The sequence below is a fragment of the Aptenodytes forsteri genome, unplaced genomic scaffold (assembly GCF_000699145.1).
Source record: "Aptenodytes forsteri isolate BGI_AS27 unplaced genomic scaffold, ASM69914v1 Scaffold5, whole genome shotgun sequence".
NCBI classification, from domain to species: domain Eukaryota; kingdom Metazoa; phylum Chordata; class Aves; order Sphenisciformes; family Spheniscidae; genus Aptenodytes; species Aptenodytes forsteri.
The window spans coordinates 6,369,881-6,392,247 of record NW_008795672.1 but is presented as its reverse complement, the minus strand read 5'-3'; the positions used below and the strand labels follow the sequence as shown (position 1 = coordinate 6,392,247).

The window sequence follows — 22,367 nt, the reverse complement described above, 5'->3', positions numbered from 1 at the left end:
GGATGTTTTTGGAATCCATGTCACTTTCTGTCCTCAGGCTGATCATAGTAGTACCAAAAGAGGATCTTGGACCGGACTGTTTTGTTTTTCTGGTTGTTTGAGTAACAGTGTGCTGGCATCTTTCTTCTTGATGCTTTCTTTCAGTTACATGGATAAGTAACTTGGTTTTTGGGTTGTGTGGTGGTGTTGTGTAGGGTTTGTTTTTTGGTGTGGGTTTTTTTTTTTTTTTTTTTTTTTTTTTTGACAGAGGGATTGGGAAGAGAAGTTTTAGAAACACAGTGAGCTTTCAGTGTCTATAGTAAGGATTACAGTGCCCAGCTGCTTTTTCAGCTACTTCCCCATCTATTAACAATGCTTCTGCTAGGCAGAGCCCTGATGGTTGATCTTTCCTCCAACAGTCACTCTACTGGTAGTGTGGCTGAATTGCCTAACAGGGCCTGACAAGCTGTCTGGATACATTTGGCCTGCCTTTTCTGTAACTAAACATAAAAAAAAGCAGAAATATCATCTCAAACTGTAGGAAAGGCTCTTATAAAAATACATCCAATTCTGATTTGTCATATTTCTATAACGTATTGTAGCATCCTTCCAGAAAGAGAATAATTGAGTAGTGGAGAAGAGACAGTAGATAAAGTAGGGAAGTGATAGTGTGAGCTAGGGGAAGTATAGTCTGTTGTCAAGTGCATCTCCCCTAATTCAGGGAGTCTCTACCACAAAAAGAATATTTATTACTGTTGAGAGAATGAGGAAGGGCAGAATATTTAGGTTACTTCATTATTTTTTCAGGTGTTTTCATTGTCTGATTCCCTGGGTCTCTTGTTCAGTTTGATTATTCAGATCTCTGGTCCCTCCTCACTTCTGCATGGTGTTCTCTTCTGTGTTTTTGCTCGTCTATTTGGATGCAGTAATTATCTTTTTAATTAGGTACATCTTGTATATTGTTAGGAAAATTAAGTGAAGGATAGCATTAGCACTCTCATTTAAACTCCATCGTTTTTCCTGGTTAAGTTGCCTGTAAAAATAGTACTGGTTTCTCATGATGCATCAGATAGTTAACGGTTCTGTGTGCTGCCAGATGCCTGTGGCTCAGCAGAACAGCTAGGTTTGTAAATTATAGAAGCTCTTCTCCTGTTTTGCTTTTCACGTCTGCTTTTTGTTTGAATGCTGTTTAATTTCCCTTCAAAACTTGGACTGAACCTACTGTGTTTTTACCTGGAATGACTTTTCCATTCAATGATTACATTGATACTTCCAAAATACTCACTGTGTTTCCCACTGTTCTTGTAAAAAGAAAAAAAAAAAAGAAAAAAAGGCAAGAAAGCCTATGAGGTATTCATATAAGACGTTTATGCTTACCAGAGAAATGTAAATGTTAAGTAGATTGACAGCAAGATTTCTTTATGACGCTTGATTGTTGGACCTGATTATTCTAATACAGTGTTTACTTAAGCAAAGTTAGTGACATGAAAGCAGTAGAGCTAAGTGAAGAACTGGAACAAATTGTAGCCATACTGGTTAATCATATATTTCTGTCTCTTCAGCCACATTAAGTTTATCTGACTTTTAAAATATAAACTAACTTTACTAAATGAAACATATGGTGCTGGATAAACTGTTTCTGATTTCATCTCCTTAGCTATTTCACCTGCTGATGTCAATTATGGAGAAACTTTAAGTACACTTCGCTATGCAAATAGAGCCAAAAACATCATCAACAAGCCTACTATTAATGAGGATCCTAATGTCAAACTGATCCGTGAGCTGAGAGCTGAAATAGCCCGATTAAAAGCCCTGCTTGCTCAAGGGAATCAGGTTAGCTTTACTTGAAATTTATGTGTAATTTTTCTTGAGTTATAACATCTATTTCTAGAACGTAATGAGATAATTATCTTTCATTATATTGATTTGAGTAAACAAGCTCTGTGAGGCTATGAATGAATATTATTTGCCTGATTGAATCAGTTTCCATATGGCCAATAGATTGCCTCTTTTAACATAAGGGGGAAAAATTGTCATCCCAAAGCTTTTAGCTTTCTCTTAATATAATCAGAGCTTGATTGCGGTGTGCTGTGGAACAGGTAGTCACCACAGCATAAGGAGGCTAGCAGTAACACATTTCCTGGGTCTAGCCTGATGGACTGAAGAGGGACTTTATCTAGTATCTTAAAAGAAGTACAAGGTATAAAGTATTTAAGATGCATAAATATAAAAATGTAGGAGTATGCATGGGTTTGAACAATACATTTTATTTGTGTTTAGCTGCACAGGACATTAGAAAGCATGTAACATGCTAAATATGTAAAAGTATTTTCAGTGGCGGTGTAAGAAAACGTGTCATGTTATATTTCCCTTCTGCGCGATTCTCTTTCTTGTTCTTCTATCAGTATTAGCCACTATAAACATTTACCGCACAAGCTCAGTTACGCTTAATTTCTCCTCTGTTTCCGCGACGGTGAAACCAAGCTAACAATAAGGAATATGCAACTGGCTCAGGCCAGTTGTCTCTTCTAAATAATGTCACTCGCGACCGCTAGATTTAATACTTGAGCAAATATGATTTGGAAGTATCTGAAATGATACTTCAGATTTATTTCTAGAACCATCTAATTTTATTTTAGGTGGGCTGTGCAATGTGAAATGTCAGTTCAGCATAGACTTTTTTTAATAGAAGGCTAGTACTTCAGCTAGATTTCATGCTATAAAACACTTGCTGAGAAAGGGGATGGGACCACAGTTGGAAGCAGTAATAGGTATTGTAGATGACTGAAGCTGAGAGCTCTGCTTTGTTACAAACAATTAGAAAACTATTTATGGGGTTGAATTACTCTATTATACTTGTGTTTTCTCCTGTATTCTTTAGGAGGGGAAAATTAATTTGTTTTCGAAATACGGTTTGATTTAGAGTCAGCAAAGTAGATGTAACTTGGAACCCTTTGAAGATCTAATGCTTTGACCTAGTTCCAAGCTGTAAAACAGTGGATATCACAAAATAAATCTGGTTCGGTTGTAAGATGTGATAGATGGCTGTGTGGGAGACAATAGAGAACTGCTTAAGTTAATCGAATTTGTGATGGTTGGTAAAACAGCAGGTTATGTATGCACAGTAGAACATAAAGTTCTGTATAATTTCTTTTGTGGTTTTCCTTTATATTCCCAGAATACTGTATTGCAAATGCTTCTGTAGATCACTAAGATACTGGTTACCAAAATACAGTGCTGGATTCAGTGTAGAAGGTCACATAACAATGAGTATTGCTCGTGTGTGTTGTATAGTAGTTTTCCTTTTCTAAGGCCAGTTACTTTGGTATATATTTATTAAAGAAAAGCAATATACATATGTATTATAGAAAAATGGTTAACTATTGATGCATAATAATTTTTTGCATTTAACAGAAATCTAAAGATAGATGAATCGGGAATTACCCGTTATAAACTTGTCTGGTCTCAGTGTCTGCATGTGTGTGACCATGTGTATACATAGTGAATGAAAATAGTACTCTCAAACTGATGATTTGTATTTGAAATATCTGTTTTGACAAGATTTTGATTACTGTTTACAGTATTTCAGGGTAAAATGATGTATATTGGAGTTTAAAATACTTCATCCGAAATAATCAAAAAAGTTGAACAATTGCATTTCTTTCATTTGATTCCACCAGAAATTGTTATTTTTTTCTTCCTTTTTTTTAACTTGATGAAGTTTACTTTTTACAATTTTAGATTGCACTCTTGGATTCTCCAACAGCTTTAAGTATGGAAGAAAAGCTTCAGCAGAATGAAGCAAGGGAGTTATAATTTCATAAAACAGTTTTTAAACAAAAAAAAGGAAAGGGGGTGATCTGGATGCAAGAGTGTTGGTAATTTTCAGGATTTTTTTTTGTTACACAACTAAATTTTCTCCCACCAAACAGCATTGTCTTGGTGCTCTTTTAAAAAAAAAAAACAAACCACTATGTGTGAACTTGTAATTTTGTTATCCTACTAATGTAAGATAACATTATAACTAAGAACAAAGTATATCTTTGATATTTATATAACAGTTCTATTTAGTGAAAATATTCGTTCCCAGGCCAGCTTGCCTTACTAAAAAAGTATGTTTGTAAATAGAATAGAGAAGGAAAAGCCACTAAATCAGAGTAATCGGTAACCAGTAATCACAGTAACAAAGCATTCAGTGTGTAGAAAATACAGTAAAAGATTTATGGGGAAAATGGTCAACTCTTTTATGTTTTCAAGTAATCAATAACTTGTGTTGTGGGGTAGGTTTTCAGAAAATTTTAGTCTTTAAATCTGGTGTGTACAACTATGTTCAGTGCCTATTTAGCTGTCTTTTTGGGGGAGGGTCTAAGGTCTAGGTGTACTTCATAGTGTACCTCACACCGAGTTGTTTTAATAATCCAGCCCAGTGTAGAGGCTGGGAAAAATTCCCTGACGGTTTAGATATACTCATAGGGTCCAAAAGGATATAAATATAATGGTACTCTCATTTCTCTAATTTGCAATCTGTCATCCTTTATTCTATCATTCTATGTTAATTCTTTTCTATATACTTGCCTGTTTTTAAAGCTACTGCAAACTGTTTTAAAAAACAGTATTACTCAGATTTTGGAAGAGGAGAGAGGAAAGTATTTGGAATCATTCAGCTACATGGCAGCAAATATTTAGTTCTGAATATTGTCAGCAAGATGCCAATCAAATGTAGATATGATGCCTTCAAAAAATAGGGGCTTCTTAGCTGATTTAAATTGTTAGGTTTACACTGGTGCTGCTTAGACCTTTACAATTAGAGAATGAATGCATTGCTTTGAGAATCTTGTTTTGACCTAAGTAATTGGTACGGTATCTGTCTGTGCTTTTCAGGATTCCCATTGTTAATACCAATTTTAAAGACATGTTGAAACACTTTTCAGTGAAATGATACTTGAAAAATAAACTCCATAACAAAAATGGATGAAATATATGTATTAGTATGAACCATAGCTGCAAAGCAGACTCCAGGCTTCTCCATAAGCCAAGTTTCTGCTGGGAATGCATTTTACAACTCTCCAGTATGTACAGGAATCCTTACTGTGTTGTATTCGATAATTAGGGTAGGACCTGCATAACCGTAGTATGAGCCTTCAGTTGCAAATTATAGGGTAGGACCTGCATAACCGTAGTATGAACCTTCAGTTGCAAATTATTTTTTTTCATGTTCATACTAGGTTTTAAATATTTTTTAGCTGAATCAGAGATGAATGATAATATTGTTAGTACGTGTAGTATGCTTTTGTTTTTGTGCACAAACATAAAGCTTTTATCTAACAGTAGCTGACTAATATAAACTGCTGACTATATGTTAATTAAAGTATGTTATTCATGCTCTGACAGTAATCACCGCTTGTCCTGCTCAGAAGCGTTGGCCTCTCCTGTGTGGGGAGTATATTGAGCATATTTTATTATCTTTTGTCAGCCTCATTAGAAGGTTATGTGATTACTGTTCATGATAATTACAATAGATATAATTACTGAAAATTCTTAGTAGATATTGCAATGGTTATAGCTTTTTTTATAATTGAATGATTGCAATAATTAATTTGTTTATACAGATCTAAAGACTTTATCACCATATTTAAATTATCTGACAAATATATGGTAGCTTTCTTTAATGAGTTCATTTGTCCTTATATAAGAACAATGTTTAAATGATTTCTGAGGAATAGAAATTATTCTGGTACGGTGAATAGGCTTACGATGAACCGCCTTCATGTTTTTCTTTAATCTTTTCAATTATTTTTTTGTTTTAACATTCTGATTAGCAGCACTAGGACTGATATGATGCATTGAAAGATGTATTTACTTTTCTCTGTTGAAATCTTGAGATACAGGTGGAGATGAGAGAAGCTTCTTTAGTTCCCATTGATTAATTTGCAGCTGATCTGCAAAGACAGCTAAGATGGTAGGCTGCAGGTAGCAAATGTGGAGATGTTTGGAAAAACTGTGTTGAAGATCTTTTATTTCCTACAGTGGTTTTATATGTAAAGTAATAAAGGGACATAGTCGTTTGGTTCTCCCCCCCAGCCTTCTCTAGTTGAAGGGAATTCAAATAATAAAAGATTGTGTATGTTTTTAAAAGCCTATGTATTTAATTCCTGCACAGAAATCTGGTGATTTAAAAATGAAAGCGTCTATATTCTATTTAATGTGATTATGATTCCAAGTCAGCCAGAGCTTTGAGGTGGATCTGCCTGAAGCACCCTCTATGTGTTGCTTCCTAAAAAGCCTGAAAGACTCTGAAATGAAGAGGCTTTACCGGTATGTAAGCTATAAAAGATAACTTAAGAGATTGACAACTGGATGAGTAGGAAAAGCAGGACAAAACCTAAGCGTTCATACCCAACGCTCTCCCTGTCTGTAACGCCTTTGCAAGCAGCTTCTCACTTCTGTGCTGATTTCAACCAAGCGTGTGATTTCTAAGTTGCAGCAAACTTTGCTCTGATTCGCTCCTGAAGGCTGCCTGTCTGCTTCTTCCTCTGCATGCCATCTTCTGCAATTTCTGGAGGGTATTTTAGCCTGGACATGCCTACCTGCACTGTAGGAAAGGAGCTGTTGTCTTGTTACAGCTACAGGATCAATCTGTGGCGGTAGACTTTGTAGGACTTGATGAAGCACTTCATGGAATTATTCCATCTCTTTGAAAATGCCTGCCATTATTTGAAGCGGTTATCCCTGTCCTTTGTTTCATTTTATACTATAAATAAGAATTTTGTGATTTTCCTTTTTCAGAGAGAGAAATTGTAGGGATGGCCACTAATTGCAGGCGCAATAGTGCTCTTCTAAATGTTTAAGTGTTAAACTTCACAAAGAATTGCACAAATATTTAGTACTTCTCTGAGAATGTATTATCAAGGACTTTAGAAGAGATGTGACTTTTTTCCAATATTTGTTTTCTTTTATAGGTACAAGAACTGACCAAAGAGTGGACAAACAAGTGGAATGAAACCCAAGATATTCTGAAAGTAAGAAAAATAAATAAATCTTCAACTTGGCATTTGACCTAGCCTTCGAGTTTTTCCTTCAAAAAACGTTCCTGTTCTAAGGCCCCTTCTGTGGCGTTTTTTAGTAATACAAAACTTTCTCAGTCTTATTTTAGCTTATTCCAAAGAATTAGTTTTTGAGAGGTTTTAAGAGTAAATATTCAGGCACAGTGGTATTTTTGAATAAGATTTTAAATAATTATTAATAAAAATGAGCACAACTCTCTCTTCTCTTCACCATAGTGACCTCAGTGCAGAACAGCTTATCTCTTACAAATCTTTAAAATACTGAATGTTTTTATTGAGTTGCAAATGAAGAAAACCTGGGGCAAGCACAAGTGGATCCCTCATCCCCTTGTTGTTTGTGTTGTATCAAGACCTGTGAATAATCACCTTCTATGTTATGTTGGGTATCTCAGTGAATGCGGTGCATAGTGGATACAAATTTTTGCATTGGCCTTCAGATTCACGTTTTGGTCAGAAATGGCTTGTAAACTTGAAAAACAACTTTCAATGGGATTTCTGCAGTTGCATCTCCTCTAGTAGGTCTTCATCAAACCAAACACATGCATCTGACCTAAGCAGTCCCAAGCGCAGGGATTTTTGCAACTGGTTCACGTAAGCGGGCCTGCATTGCGCTCTTTATATGACTTCAGGCTACTTCTGGAGCAGTTGAATCCCCACAGTGCTCTCTTGTGTTTTGTACATTTAGTACAGATCCAAGAGGGCAACTTGGTGATTTCCATACTGTGTTTTTTGCATGATGCAGACTGAGACTTTTTGTGTTCTCTGCATGTACCTTTGCTTTCCTGCTGTCCATTTGTACTGCTGAGATTTTATGTTGGCATTTGGCTCGTGATTAAGCTGATAGTCTGAGGTGGTATTTTAATGGGCTACTTTATGATTCCATACACGCATACAAGCACATGCGTGCGTGCATGTACACAGAGCAATAATTCCTACAATTTCTTTTCCATAATGTAGACTAACATTTTTTGCCAAATGTTTTAACTATTCTGTTAATAAAAACTTTGAAAACAAAGCTTAAGCTTTCGTGACTTGCTGTATATGCTGAACCTAAACTTTTTTGGAGTGCAATTCAAGCAAACATTTAGAAGTAATTTTTTAATTCTCCTTATCACTGATCTGAAACTTGATTTTTTTCTCTTAGTTGATTTTTTTCTGTGTATCACTTTTTGATTCCTTTAATTTTTTTTTAAGTTCACCACCATGTCTTTTATCTGAGTTCCAAATAAGTTGAATGGCTTCATGCTTAAAAATAAAAATAAAGCACAAATAGCATGGAGAACAGAGCACGGTTGGTAACTGCCTAGCAGATGGCATGACAGAATGGACTGTTTAATGTCTGTCCAGGTACTGAACTGGGAATTACCATTTGCATATTCCTCAGAGATATTTTGGGTCCAATTTTACATTATTTCTGTGTTTTGTTATTTTGAAGCATCTATGCGTACATAGAACTTTATTAATCCTCCCTTTACTCACGTCTGGATCGGGCAGTTCATTGTCACATGGAGAATTTGTGAATTTTGGTCAATTGTGAAAGTCAGCAAGATGTAGCATATGGGAAGTTTTTAAAGCTTTATGTTGGAAGTGCACTGATTCTTGCACAGAAATTACAGAATTGTAAGAGGTGTTAACTGAACAATTCAAATAAACAAGGGAAAGCTGCATTTGTTAAATAGCTGAATATAAAGGACTTAAACACAGAAGCTGTAATTCTACTTTTCTGGTGCTGAGCTTTTGTTAGTTTAATTCATACAGCTTCTGTATCTTGTACTTTTATATGCTGATATTTGAGTACATGAACATAGGTTATATTTCACTTTTGGGTTAAAGGCAATTGATAAATCTTTCTTGGCCCCAAAAACCTGAAAATCTGCAGAAGATTTCTTGGTTGTACTGTTTTATTTTACACTGTTTTACTGAAGCTATCCATATTTTTATTCACTTCTTGTTTAACGATTCCTGAAATCACTGCCAGCATACGAGTGGAAAAGGGCTTTTTGAAAGTTTGCCAGGCTGAGTGGCTGGAAAGCAGATTTTAAACTATAGAGAGCAGCGGTGTTTCTTGTAATGGACTCCATATAAGTTCACTAGCTTTTTTGTTTCGTTATTGATGTACCCTCTCTTGCACACAGAGGCTTTGTTCATTTGTAAAACTAGAACCTCTCGGCACGCTTTGAGAAATGAGACTTCGTATGTCCGCCTCACTGCAGTCACAACTGGAACTTTTTCCATGCCATAATCCAGTAACTTTCAGGACATTCTTCGTTAAGGTACTTAGGACTTCACATTTGTATTTATGTTTAAAGCCTGCTTCCCCTTGCCTCCCCCTGGCCTTGCAGTCCTGAGATAGTTGCTGCCTTTCAGTTCTTGCCCTGCAGCGGGCTTGGAGAATTAAAAACCTTTTACTTTTCAGTCCCTAACACCTTTTGCTCCAAGTCTTTTAGGCAGTTGATTTTGAAAATGGATGTAAACAGCTACCTATTACCTACTCATACATGCCTGCCAGATGCAAGTGCACTTGCTAGTAGCTGAATGGGATTTCCTACTCTATCATATGTAGTTAATGCTTTTTCGTACTAAGTTCTAAATATCGGAGTTCACATGGTTTTGAATTGTTCTCACAGGCTGATGGGAAAATCTGTTAATGTTTAAATCCAAAATAATTGAAAGGATTTTGCATAAGCCTTGTAAAATACAGGAAGCTAGATTCATAGGGCATGCTGGTGTCTTCTACTAGATCAAGAGATATTGCTGGAAAAAGTTACATAGCTTTTACTGAATGCAGTGCTTTCATCAGGCCTGACAAAGAAGTGATGCATACTGTTTTGCAGGGAGGACGTTCTTCAAACTTGTTCACCCTTCTCAGTTATTTTGCACCTTGTTTTAAATTAGACCAGCAACATCTAAATGCTACCTTGAAAATAATTCATAGAGAATGGAAAATCCTATCCAGCTAGAAAATACTGAGGAAGAGAGAATACCGTGTGAAGGCAAGTTTTTGATAAAAAGTATTTGGCAGCTTAGAATTCAATTATTTCAGTCGGCACCGTGCCGTGTGTGCAGCTGACATGTACATCCCAGTATTCTTCCTTACTTCTGCTTGTAGCTTTTATCCCTTTGACGTTTGTCTCTGTAGTTCACCCGAAGTTATGGTTTTCCATCACAGTGTGCATCTTTAGACTGAGTATGTTGAACTCTCCTTGCTATAAATGTTGTCAATTCTGGATTTGGTGCAGAGTCTGTATGGCTGGATGCCATTACCAGCTGTGAACATCTTGTATAATCCTTCATATATGCTGTTGTCAGATTGGACATGTCTTGGACTGGTGATGGTAGTGTTGAAAGTGCTCTCTTTCTTTCATGCATTTGGAAGAAGCCCTTTTGCAGGGCGACTGTCTGGGTTCCTCTGGAGTCTGAATTACTGTCAACTCACACCTAAAGCCCAAATCCTTCCATTTTCCTTATGCAAAGATTAGGACACTGCATACATCAGGGTTTTAAACTTGTGCTGACTCCATATGAAGTATCCTTTACTGCATAGCATGGCAGCTTCTTGGCATTGTTAATCTGTCTGAAGTGACAAGTGTTGTTTCCAATGATGATGGGTTTTTTTCATCCTTGACCTCCTCACTATAATACAATGTGACACTCTAACCTTACTAACCTAGTATTACAATCTGTCCCTTGTGCTTCTTTTTAATTGAAGGGAGGATATTTTAATGCTTAATAAACTTAATAAATATGTGGAGTGATGCTTCAGCATTGGGTAAAATACTGCATCGAAAACCAAAGCGACAGTGTTTGATTTGAAGCCCACAGGCTTTGGGTTGTTTCCTCAAATGTCACCAGCTGTCCAAAGAATTGCACTTTACAGAACAGCACTGCTTTACATTGCTTCTCTATCTTCAGGTGTCTTGCAACCTCAGCACTTACTTAACTCTAGGATTTTGCTTTCATCTGACTCTCATTGAATCTTTTTGTGGATTTTTTTTTTCCTTCTGTTAATGTTCTTCTGTACACATCCCCCCCAAAAAAGAGGAGGAAGGAAGAAAAACTGTTTGCTCTTTCCCTTAGTTTAGTCCTTTTTGTATTGTTCTGTTAAAGATCAATCCTGGGGGCTGTAATTTCTTTGGATGCTTTTTCTAATTTCTAAGGTGTTGGGGTAACCTATCCAACTTTCGTTTTTTTTTTTTTTTTTTTTTTTTTTTTTTTTTTGAGGCTTTAATTGGTACAAAACTTCTTTTGATGTGGCTGCTATATTTGACTGCATGTGTTGTCATCTTTTTCTTTTACTGGCATCTTATTTTTGTCATCTTTTTTGCATGTTCCAATTTCTTTCTCTAACCTTTAGCAGCTTTTATATTAATCTTCTTAAAATGTGTACTCCTTTTTATAATTCTCTGCTGTTTTTTCTTCCCAACTTTCTTTTAAATTTCTTCTCCCCTTTTACCGTTTGCGTAGAAATTGGTTTGACTTTTAGCTTTTTGCCTTCTTTGATGTATGTCATTTGTACCTAGCATTAAGGTATTTAGATGCTCTTTTTTTTTTCTTTTTCTTTTTAAGTAGATTTAGAGTTACATTTTATTTCGTTATCCTGTTGTTTGATTCTAATCATGTCATTAGCTTTGTGTGGCAGAGCTCAACTGATGTGAAAGGATGCAGAGAGATCTGTCTTCACAGAGTCTATTAAAGGACAGGGTAATTCTCATGATCAATAGTTTAACTAGTAGCTGCTTCAACTGGCTTTGTCCTGTTGGATTTAGTGACACAGCCTCACTTTCATCAATAATACTAATTCTGCTGCAGTACTTTCCCACATGTTGTGTAAATATGTTATTGAACACTGTTGACTTGATCTTTTTTCTTTTCGGTGCCCTTCGGTTGAGTACTGGTTAATAGTACATTTTTACGGCTTAACAATGGTTTTTCCTTCCTGGGGAAGAAAACTGTTGCTAGTATGTCTATCTTCAAACATTAAGGTGGTTTTTTTTTAATATCATGCCTATTTTTGGCGGAGATGAAATACTCTTAATTTGCCATGATAAATAAATACAGACTAATATTGAACAGTTATTTTGGTAGACATACTCATCTAAGCAGAAGAATTTCCTTTCTTTAGGAATCTTGGCTGTACCCAGCAAAGACACTAGGAGACCAAAACTCAAAGTAATTGTGTTGCTATTTATGAGGTGCTGATTAGGGTGGCAGAAGCTAATAGATTTTGATTTTAATAATTTCCTTCCTGTGCTGGCTTGTATACCGTAGTGAACCCTGTCAAGAGCAGTTTGTTGTGTTCTATATAAATGCTGCATTAGTCTACATTCATTTGCATTTCCAGATAATTTTTAAACAACAGTTGCTGAATGGTATTTATACACCTTTATCTCAGTTCTTCTGTCTGTAAGGTGGGGCATACATCACCATTTTCCCATTTTATGCCTTTTTGTTACTTCCTATTAACCTTGACTGGCTTGGCTCCTCTTCCTCTTCTCACTTGTTTTGTGTTCTACCCCAGTACTTTGCCCTTCGAAGAGCATTTTTCTTCATTCATGTCTTTGTTTTAACATGCTCAGTCCTCTGGTGAAAAGTGCTCTCAGTTAACTGTAGTAGCACCTGCTACTTTCACATAAAATTCTTGTGTCTGCTAAATCCACTTTTTGATGGCTGTAGAGTAGGGAGTTGTGTGTGCAAGCTCTTGGGTTCCTGAAGAAACAAACTGTAGAACTTTTTAAAAGTACTTATTGCATCACTAGTAAAGATGATAGTTCATTAGTCATGGCATGTGCTTCTTGTCCAAAAACCTGTAGTTGTGATACTTCCTATGATTCTATGCCTTCAGCAACCAATAAAATCTTCTGGGTTTTCTGCCTGTTCTGTAGTAAGATTACTAGAACATTAGGAACCTGATGCGTAATGTAGTTGTCCTAGATCACCAATGAATAGCTGTTTTTTTTATTTAGTCATATATACATTTTATATATATAAACCTATGTGATGAACAAAAAACTACAGCTTGATATTTGTAGTTATTTGTACTACTTCAATAATTTTACCATTGGGTAAGTCGGGTATTGGAAAGTTGCGTATTATGAAGTTTTTACAAAAGACACCAATGTAGGCTTTAATCCTGCCTTTAAAAAGTACCTGTGACTTTTTGAGACTTCTGGACACATGCCTTTGAAACACAGGTCCTAAAATGGTTGTATTTACAGGTTGAATGAAAAAAAGAGAGTTACAGGAATGGTGTGCATTTGTATACAAAATGATGTATGCATGATACTGTATTTAAACTGTTCATTTTCAGCTTTGGCATATGTGTTTATTTGTATGTTTGGCAGGAATAACACTTGTTTCTAAGGATTTTTCACATTTCAGTAAGTGAATCATTTTTGTACAATTGTTGCTAGTTAGACATGTTGGTGTTGCATTTTGGTTAGAATGTCTGTTGGCTGTGTTTGAAGCATGACTGTACTTTTAACGGGAGACTTAAATCTGTACTTTCATTTGAACAAATTTTATTTGTTATTTTATAACTACTTCTATTTGTCATCTGTATTAGACAACACTCATTGCGTGCTTCCAGTTTCTGTCTCCTTTCTACAAGCTATGTCTTCTGCTTTAATTTTTAAGGAAGAGGTTTAAAAATCACTGCAAAATTAAAATAGTATAGCATATCTATGGAGCTGGTAGAAAGAATTTAAGTCAGATGTTGCTGCAAAATGTGTTTTCTTTTAGAAAAGTTGATAGAACAAATAGAATAACAACTCTGTTCCTAGGGATGTTTGCTTTCTCAACAATTGTTTGCCCTCCAACAATTATGCAATATATGTACATTTATCAAACTGAATTTGTATGGAAAGGAAAAATGCACATTTGAATTAAATAGTCTCTTATTAACATGTTACGCTTAATAGGATTCCCTTCAGCTGGCTTGTGAATGTTGTGCAGAAGACAAGATACTAAGAAGGTTTTAAAAGTGCTGATGTTAATGATTCTTGTCTATCTCAGTCAGAAATCACACAGTAAATGATAATAGCTTCTCTTTCTCTAGAAGCCTGTTTAAATGTGGTTTTGGTTTCTTGCACTAGATGTCACTGCAGATACAAAAATCAGTTTTTTCTTCATGCTTAATTTAGATTTAATTCACATATTTTAAGGCAAAATGATTTGCAATATCTTGACTTTCATTGCTGTTCGGATCTACTAAAATAAGATTATGAGAATGCCAAAACATTGGTTTAGGAGCAAGTCCTGAAGAACCTGAGTAACTGTTTTGACGGAAGTGCTTCTGAACAGCAATTCACGGGTGGGAGGCACTGTAAAGTGATTACATACATTCAAAATTATTGCAATTATTTGTCAGTACACTTTTCAACTCTCTTTTTTTTCAAATTACTGTAGATCTAGAATGTTTGATGAATTACTTCAGTTAAAGCCTTTAAAATGTATTTATTTTCTTAACTTTGTTATAGCTCTGATATTTCAGGGATATAAAAGAACAGTTTCTGGGAGAGGTAGTATCTTTTATTTGACCAGGTAATGTTGTTGAGAAAGCAAACAGGCTTTTGGACATACAGATCTTTCACCAGGCCACTTCTGCTATTTGCTTTCTCTTTTAATGGATCTTGCAGTTGAAAAGCCAGTGGCAATGATGTGCAGCTTCTATTTATAACTGTTTCTTTTAACATTTTTCTCTTCATTAATCACTTCTGTAGATTTATAATTGAATTTCAGTACATTAAAATTTAATAAGTTTGCGTTTTTTTCCATCTTTTTTTGAGCAAGTTGTCTGGCAACAAGGAAATGTTTACTGTTCTCAATCCTTGTACAGTATTTACCCACAACTCCTGCCTCCTGAGTGATGACAAGTAATATCTAGTTTAGCTCTCGGTTTTATTAGGGTTTGTTTTCTTATACCTGGCCTTGTGCATTATTTATTTATTCCCCAAGCGTAGCAGTTACTGGCAGTGGTTGTAGTCTATAAAATCATCTCTTCTGGTTGTGAGATTTAAAGTTGGGATAAACTGTCATTACGAAATGTCACATGGCTTCCTTCCTCCAAAGCCTCTACAGATGGACTTTTTGTTGTTTGGGGGTTGGTTCAGAAGCTGGGACATGAAAACATAGCATTATACACCCCACCCCACCCCCCTTTTGGTGGTTTTTGGTGGTTTTTGGTGGTTTTTGGTGGTTTTTGGTGGTTTTTGGTGGTTTTTGGTGGTTTTTGGTGGTTTTTGGTGGTTTTTGGTGGTTTTTGGTGGTTTTTGGTCTTTACGATAAAATGAATGTATTTACATCCCAGGATCTTTCAGGATCTTCATGCTATTGGCCAGCACACAGGTTTCTGCTTTGGAATTTGAGTTTGGACAGAGATCATCCAAACATGATTTGTTTTCCCTTAAATGGACATTGTTCTTTCATACTATATTACTGAACAGATGCCATTATTACATGATGATTATTACTTTAACTGGTCATCCCCCTTGCTTCAGTCTGGTAAGTGTGCCTAGGTCAATGCAGACTGAGAAGAAAGAAAAGACAGTAGAGAGAATTTTCTATAAAAGCAAATAAACAGAAACTTTTTAAGGGGTTATATGGTTGTCCTGAGATACACATTACTTTTTCTTCAGGAGAGCAGCTCTCATTGCTCTTCACTCACCAGTGATTTTTTTCAGTGCTTTGTCCACTCTCAGCATCGGCTTGCTGTTGTCAGAAGAAGAAAAAATACTAAATTGGGAACTGGTGCTACTGATCTACTGTAGCTCTTTTCCTAATAGAAACACTATTGAAAGGGTCCCAGCCACCTGGGGAACGCTGAGTGCAGCAGTCAAAAGTAGATTTCAAAAGAAATAGTTGTCTGATTTCAAGTCTGTCTCTGCCACCTGTGTTCATCTTATTAAGAAACCTCCTTTCTCTCTTGCAGCCTCTTTAGCTGCTTGCGATGCCTCTGCGGTGGTCTGACCACTTTTAACTTTCAGTTCCTGCTAGAAGGTCGCAATCAAGAGATGCCTAATGCTACCGATTGGTTTTTATTTCAGTTTTAAACAGTTTTTCCCACTTGAAACCACCTGGACCATCAGAGAAGCACGGTCGGGGGCCGCCGTTTCTGAGCTCACCAGCCACGGATTAAGGCAGGGTTGAATAGTTTGGTTGATCCAGGCTCTGCATTCCAAAAGAGGCCCTCTGGTTTCTAGGAATAACCATACTCCCAAGTATTTTGCTGCCGTCGTCCTTACAACTGGGGCCCTGCATTTGTAGATTATCCAGGCCATGCTTAGCTTTAATCCATCCCTAGGGCTTGTAGGCGGTTTTCAAATGAGAGGGAGTCAGACAGAGTGATTTGCTTTTGAAATCCTTTCTACAGCTCAGATGCCACTTGTTCAACAATTCCTCCTGGGCATTTGGTCTGCTTTTCTATTAATTTTCTTGTGGCAGGAAGGGGAGCTAAATTGAAAGCAGTAGAAGCTCCTGATTTAGCCTGTAGAAAAAAGAAGAAACATACCCTGAAAGCTGTTTCTTCTAAAGGATCAGCAGAGAAGTAGTGAGAAGGAGAAAAGACAGAATGTAAGTTCCTCTTTGGATTTGGTTATGGGAGGGTAAAGAAGCATTCCAACATCAATGTTTTAGATGAAAAACATAAATTTATCTTGAGTCCCTCACAAAGGAACTGTTTCTAATGGCAATGTGTATTGGATATGAAATACTAGAATCATTTTATTCTGTTGGTGTTTTTAGCAGTATATTTAGGAGTTTGTTACTGCATGATTCTGATAGCTTTGAGTACTCTTGCGCACCTGACTTAATGTCTTGATTGGCAACTGAGCATAGCCTTGATTCATACAGCCATACCGTGGTAGAAGTGCCGCTGGAGTGATGCGGTTGTTCTTTGTTCTTCCCAACTACAGAGATGATATTTTTAATGAAATCCACTAAGAGATGTCTCAAACACAGATGGCAGCACAAATCTGCCGCTGGTGCAATCAGGCTGTATTCCTGAACAAAGGAAAGGGCAAGCCCAGTTCCTGACTGCCATGTGTCTTTTCAGGTTCGTTCACTCTATACCTCAGTAGCTGGGCTGTGAGGGACAAGAATGTGACGGCAACCAAGCCTATGCATCTTTCTCTGCAAAAGACTTTGCTATTGCGTTGCTAGTCCTGAAGTCTTTTCTTTCTCCTTGGTAGTTGTTGCTTACTAGTATGCATAGTCCTACTCCTTTCTTCAATTTCTTTCAATAGCGAGGGTTACATTTTGGCCCTGGGGAAGGGACTAATAGACTTAAAGTAATCTATTACTTTAGATTCATCTCTACAGAAGTAGAGATATATTTCTAGGTAAATAATAAACAAAACAGAACTCCAGATAAGTGAAACACTTAATTCTCCCATCCCCCAAGAAACACACAGAAAATGAAATAGCTTTTAAAATGAATAAATGTATTATCTATAAAACTAGGTTTTTTCCTCTACGATTCCATGACTCCTTCATCATCCAGCTTTAGCAACAAATGAGATAGGAGTCCTGTAGATAATAGTCTAGTTCACCGCATTCTCTTGATTCATTCCCAGAATACAGTCTATGGAATGAATTATTCACAGGTCCTGTAGAAAAAATATGATCCTGTAATTAAAGACACTATTGTAATGCATATGGGAGAAGAGGATAAATTAAGATAGCCTATTTCTTTCTCTTCCAGCCAGGCCCTTTCCTCCTTTTAGATACCAGCATAAAGAATACTAAGGGCAGAGTTGCTGTCTCTTAGCTGGAAGGTATAGTACCTCCTGCTAGGAAGGATCACTAACGGCAACAGAAGTCTTGTTCTCTGCCCCAAATGTCAGCACTGAAATATGTAGGCTTATTTTTCCTTTGAGACTAATGTATGCTTAGTGTGGTCACACATAGGAAGCTGTGAAGAGGTGAAGCCTGCCCCACTCGAGACATAGCAAAATGCTCTGTGCGCCTCATTTTTTGAAATAGAAGAACAGTTTTTCCTTACACCCAAGCTGGTGGGGGCAGAAACCAGCCTGCAGCAGATGCTCCAGCATGGAAAATGGCAACTTTGATGGTTTAAGTTTTATAAGCCACTGGAAAACAGGATTTTACAGCTAGTGTCCAGGAAGCTTGAGCAGCCGAACAGGCACCTCTACTTACAATTGGCCAAATCCTGCAATTCTATTCAGGGAATTTTTCTCAGATGTCAGTAGTAGTTCTGTCTGTACAAGGTCTAAAGTGTCAAGGAGCAGGCATAGCAACTTGTTAAGTTTGTCCTTGTAATTCCAGGAATGATGGCCAAATTTCCTGAAAAATCACTCTGAATCTGCCAAGGCTTCTAATGGAAATCCTTGCAGCACATGAAGTATAGTGGTGCTTTGGGGTGCCAGTAGAATAACAGGGTTTCTGTGTATTGATAGACAGCCGCATGTCAGCGGTGAGCACGTGGCAATTGGTTTTGAGGGGGAAAGAGAAACAATGAAAAATAGAAAAGGTAAGCTGACCTTATGAGACTAAGAACTGCTCCTGTAGTTCCCTTACTCTTTAAAGGAATAGCATCATTAATTTTCCATCATTTTAGCTTCACTATCTTAGCAATTGCTCATTTAAGCAGTTCTCATCTGCCTTTTTAATTGACATTCATTTCAGAGAGCTATTGATGCCTGTGTGGGCTGCTTCTGGGGCACCTGCACTTTCACAGTAAGCCGTTCACAACAAAACTACAGTTTTCTGATCTTGGTTGTTGCGGACTCTTTAATGGCTTTTCTTGATTGATGAGGGTGGTGTGGTCTAATGCTCTAGGAGACCTTCCTCTTGGAAGACTAAAGTGTCTTAATTATACTAAACTTTTTGTTTTAATTGTACTGAAACTGACTCTGGCAGCCTGAAGGATGGTGTTATTTGTCCCATTAACTAGAAGGAGAAGTCATAGTAGGAAATTGTGCCTTATCTAACATACGTATGCATGAGGGAATCAATATCCCCTTTCATAATTGATAATTATATAAGTAATTAATTTATTGCTTCTAAAGGAAGAGCATATTTTTAATTTTCAAAAGCATTTTATTGAAGTGCTAGGGTAGTACAAAACGTAGCTTTGGTATGGCTGCAGATTATAAAGCATACACCTCCTCACTGATGGTGTGTTCCATATTTCCTCTTCTCATCCCCTTGCCTCCCAAATAGCACCTACTACTTTTACGGCAGGTGATTCAAAATTTATTATGTTATTCCAGAAACCATACCTGTGTCAAGCTGAACGTAGTAAAACATAGGACAGAAACTTGATATTGTTTATGCAGCTTTACAGAATATAAAAAAACCTTAACAGACACCCACTAAGGAGAGGAACAGCTTCACTGATACAACACAGAACAAAACAGCTTTTCCTAGTTAATGTGTAGGCTGTCACTTCAATGGGAATCTCAAATATTTCAAAGTTGTTTTCTTGAAACAGGTTTTTTTTTTTACCCTGGAATTGTCTTGTCAATCACAATTAGACACAATCGAATTTCTTTCAGCTGCTGCTCAGTCTTTTGTCTTGGCTGATCTCTTTGTGATAAGTATTTTGTAAGGGAGCCAGCCTGCAGAGCAAGAAGGGTGTCCATGTAACCAGTTCCCATCCAAAACATAACAAGCTAAATACTCAGCTCTGCTTCTCACTTCATCTTTTAAGGATTTATTACTAGTAAGCCGGAACCAGATTTCACAATCTTTTAAAACCATTTTTTCTCCTCTCCTACCTCTTGTTCTTCTCATCCATACAGTAAATGTTTTCTCGTGCTCTGCAGCGGAAGTTCCTTGTTCATCTTTTAGTTATTTGAGTAATATTATGCTTTGAGAAATCTTTTTACATTCTAAACCATCGTATCAATAACTTTCCTAATGCTGGCATTTCTCATGTTTCCTGGCATACATTTCCAGTATTTCCTAATATTGGCAGGATGACTATGTATATGCTAGTTGTCTGGAAAACTATTGAAATGTCTGCCTGTCTTCCAGGAGGCAATGCAGCATTCAAAAGTACGGAGTGGGTCTGTTCCATCTCTTCAGTGTGTAGTCTGGATAGTTTAACCCATCGATGCAAACGCAAAAAGCTCTGTGAACATATCTGTGTTGTTTCCAAATCATTTTTCGGACACTGTTGTAGGTTTTTTCCAGTTGGTCCATAGCAAGATTGCTTTATTATGCAGAATATTTTTTTTTTCTGGTACACTTATATAGTTTGCCCTCTGAGTATGAGGACGTTATTGAGACATAGTATAGAGAATACTCAGCCCTGACAATCTAATATAACTTAATATCCTTCTCTTTCCACTCCAGTCTTCCCAGAAGGAAATCAAAAATCTTGTCAGCAGTGATTGACTCATCCAATAGAGTCTTGTTAAAGAGAGTGCAGGTTCAGTTTTATTTGTTGGAGGGTAATGTGCTAGTGTTTCAGGTTATCCCTTATCTTAGGTACTGAAACATCAGTTAGCGCTTGCAGGTATTTTAGGTGCCTAATTCCCATTTGTTTTCAGTTGGATTTGGCTGTGTGAATACCTTAAAAACACAGGGTTTAGATAGAATGCTATGGGGTAGTTAATTTTTTCTTTTCCCCAGCACAACTTCGTTCTGTGTGAAAGAAGTCTCATTGTTTTGCAGGAAGTTTTTCAGCAAAAGATTTGTGATTTCGGGCAGCTTCTGACCTAGTAATAGTTCATCCATAAATATCACCGTTTCTACATCTGGAGTTTTCATCCTTGGGTAAATCCAGAAGACATAATTAAGACCAACTAGTCCGCAACAGACCAGTTAAAGACTTCTCTCTCTTCAAAATGTCAACTTCTGTAGAGCTTTTTGTTAAATATTTACATTTAATTTCTTTAAAAGTCTGGTTTGCAGCATCTGGACAAACTATTGCTGAAGGATTTGTTCTGAATGTGTTTCAATTCTTGGATTTTCTGTCTGGCAAATATCTGTTAAAAAGTATCTTCCTGCATGAGCGCTTCTCCAAATCTTTGATTGTCAAAGGCTGGAAGTTTATTTTGTTTCCAACTGTTTTTCATTTCCCCTCGAGTTCTCATTTTGTGGCTGGGGGGGGGCAGACAAAGAAAAAAAAGAAAACAAATGTGGAGACAGGTTACATTTCAAAGCTCTTCATAAAGAACAGTGTTTTAAATTCTTATATTTTGTAGCAGTCCAAAGGTGCTCAGTCCTTAATTACGTGAAGAAGCAGTCTGATGCTGTAAGGAGCTAAATGGGCTTATTACCTCCCCTTAAAAGCTTATTAAAATCCTCTTTCACTTCCATTCCTGAGTTCAGGCTACAGTATCATACCTCTAATTTTGATTGGATAGTGGCGTGGTCAGCATGAGGGTTTGACAAGGTGATGGTAGGCCAAGAAGGGTGCTGACATGACTCAGGAAAATACCATATTATGTGGGGATGTTTGTTTTGAAGAATTATTTCTGGTCAAGGGAAACAATTCAAAATCCCATACCCTAGTCATTATGGGAAGCTTGATTGCTCTAAGGAGCAAGATAAGCTGTCCAGCAGCTTTTGAAAAAAAAAATGTAGATACCTAATTGTGGGTTGTTTTGCATGAAGGAATGACATGTCCTTAGTTGTTGTGTGGTTTTTTTCCCCAGCAGGATCCACCTGTCATATATGCTTCTGTGGTGACAGCTTTTTAATGGGAACTCTGAGAAAACCAGAGTTTGGAACATTGATATGGCAATTGCTGTGCAATATTCATTTATTTACTGATTACATGCTGCCGGGACACTGAATTTTGGGGAAAACAATAAATCTTATACTCAGGCAGAGTGACTATCACATAACCAAGAATTATCTGTGTTAAAGAGGAGGAGCATATAGTTTCGGTTTTCTGGTGTTCATTTGAGTTGTTAATTGGCCCCTACAGGAAAGCACAGATCCATTTGTCTTTTTGGTTACATATACCAACTTAATGTTTGCAAGGAAAGCTTTTTCCATTGAGAAATGCAACTGATAATGTGGCAGATATAAAGTCACACTTTTGGGCAGCTGAAATGTAGATGTTTAAAATGCCCATGATAATGTGGCAAATATAAAGTCACACTTTTGGGCAGCTGAAATGTAGATGTTTAAAATGCCCAGCTGAATTACAGTAATCCCTCTGCCATTTACCTCTATTTACACAGTCTTTAATTACGTGATCACATTGTGGTCTCATTATTTCTTTCTCTGGCTTCAGTCAGTGGAGAGATGGCTGCAAATCCAACGTGGGAGTTCTGAGATGTGAAGGGAAGGAGGCCGTGGTCTGATGGGCCTTGATTGATTTCAGAGTTAGGGTCATATATATATGACCCT

General features: G+C 36.9%; 1 protein-coding gene across 5 annotated transcripts in view; it reads left to right on the top strand.

Annotated features, from left to right (window-relative positions):
• The window catches only part of KIF16B (kinesin family member 16B), a 162,571-nt gene that overhangs the window by 31,455 nt on the left and 108,749 nt on the right, over positions 1-22,367 (top strand). For all 5 annotated transcript variants that reach the window (XM_009282539.1, XM_009282538.1, XM_009282540.2 and 2 more), the window contains exons 10-12: positions 1,637-1,812; positions 3,721-3,786; positions 6,939-6,998. In XM_009282539.1, coding sequence (XP_009280814.1) covers positions 1,637-1,812; positions 3,721-3,786; positions 6,939-6,998 — 302 coding nt within the window. The remainder of the gene's footprint in view (positions 1-1,636; positions 1,813-3,720; positions 3,787-6,938; positions 6,999-22,367) is intronic.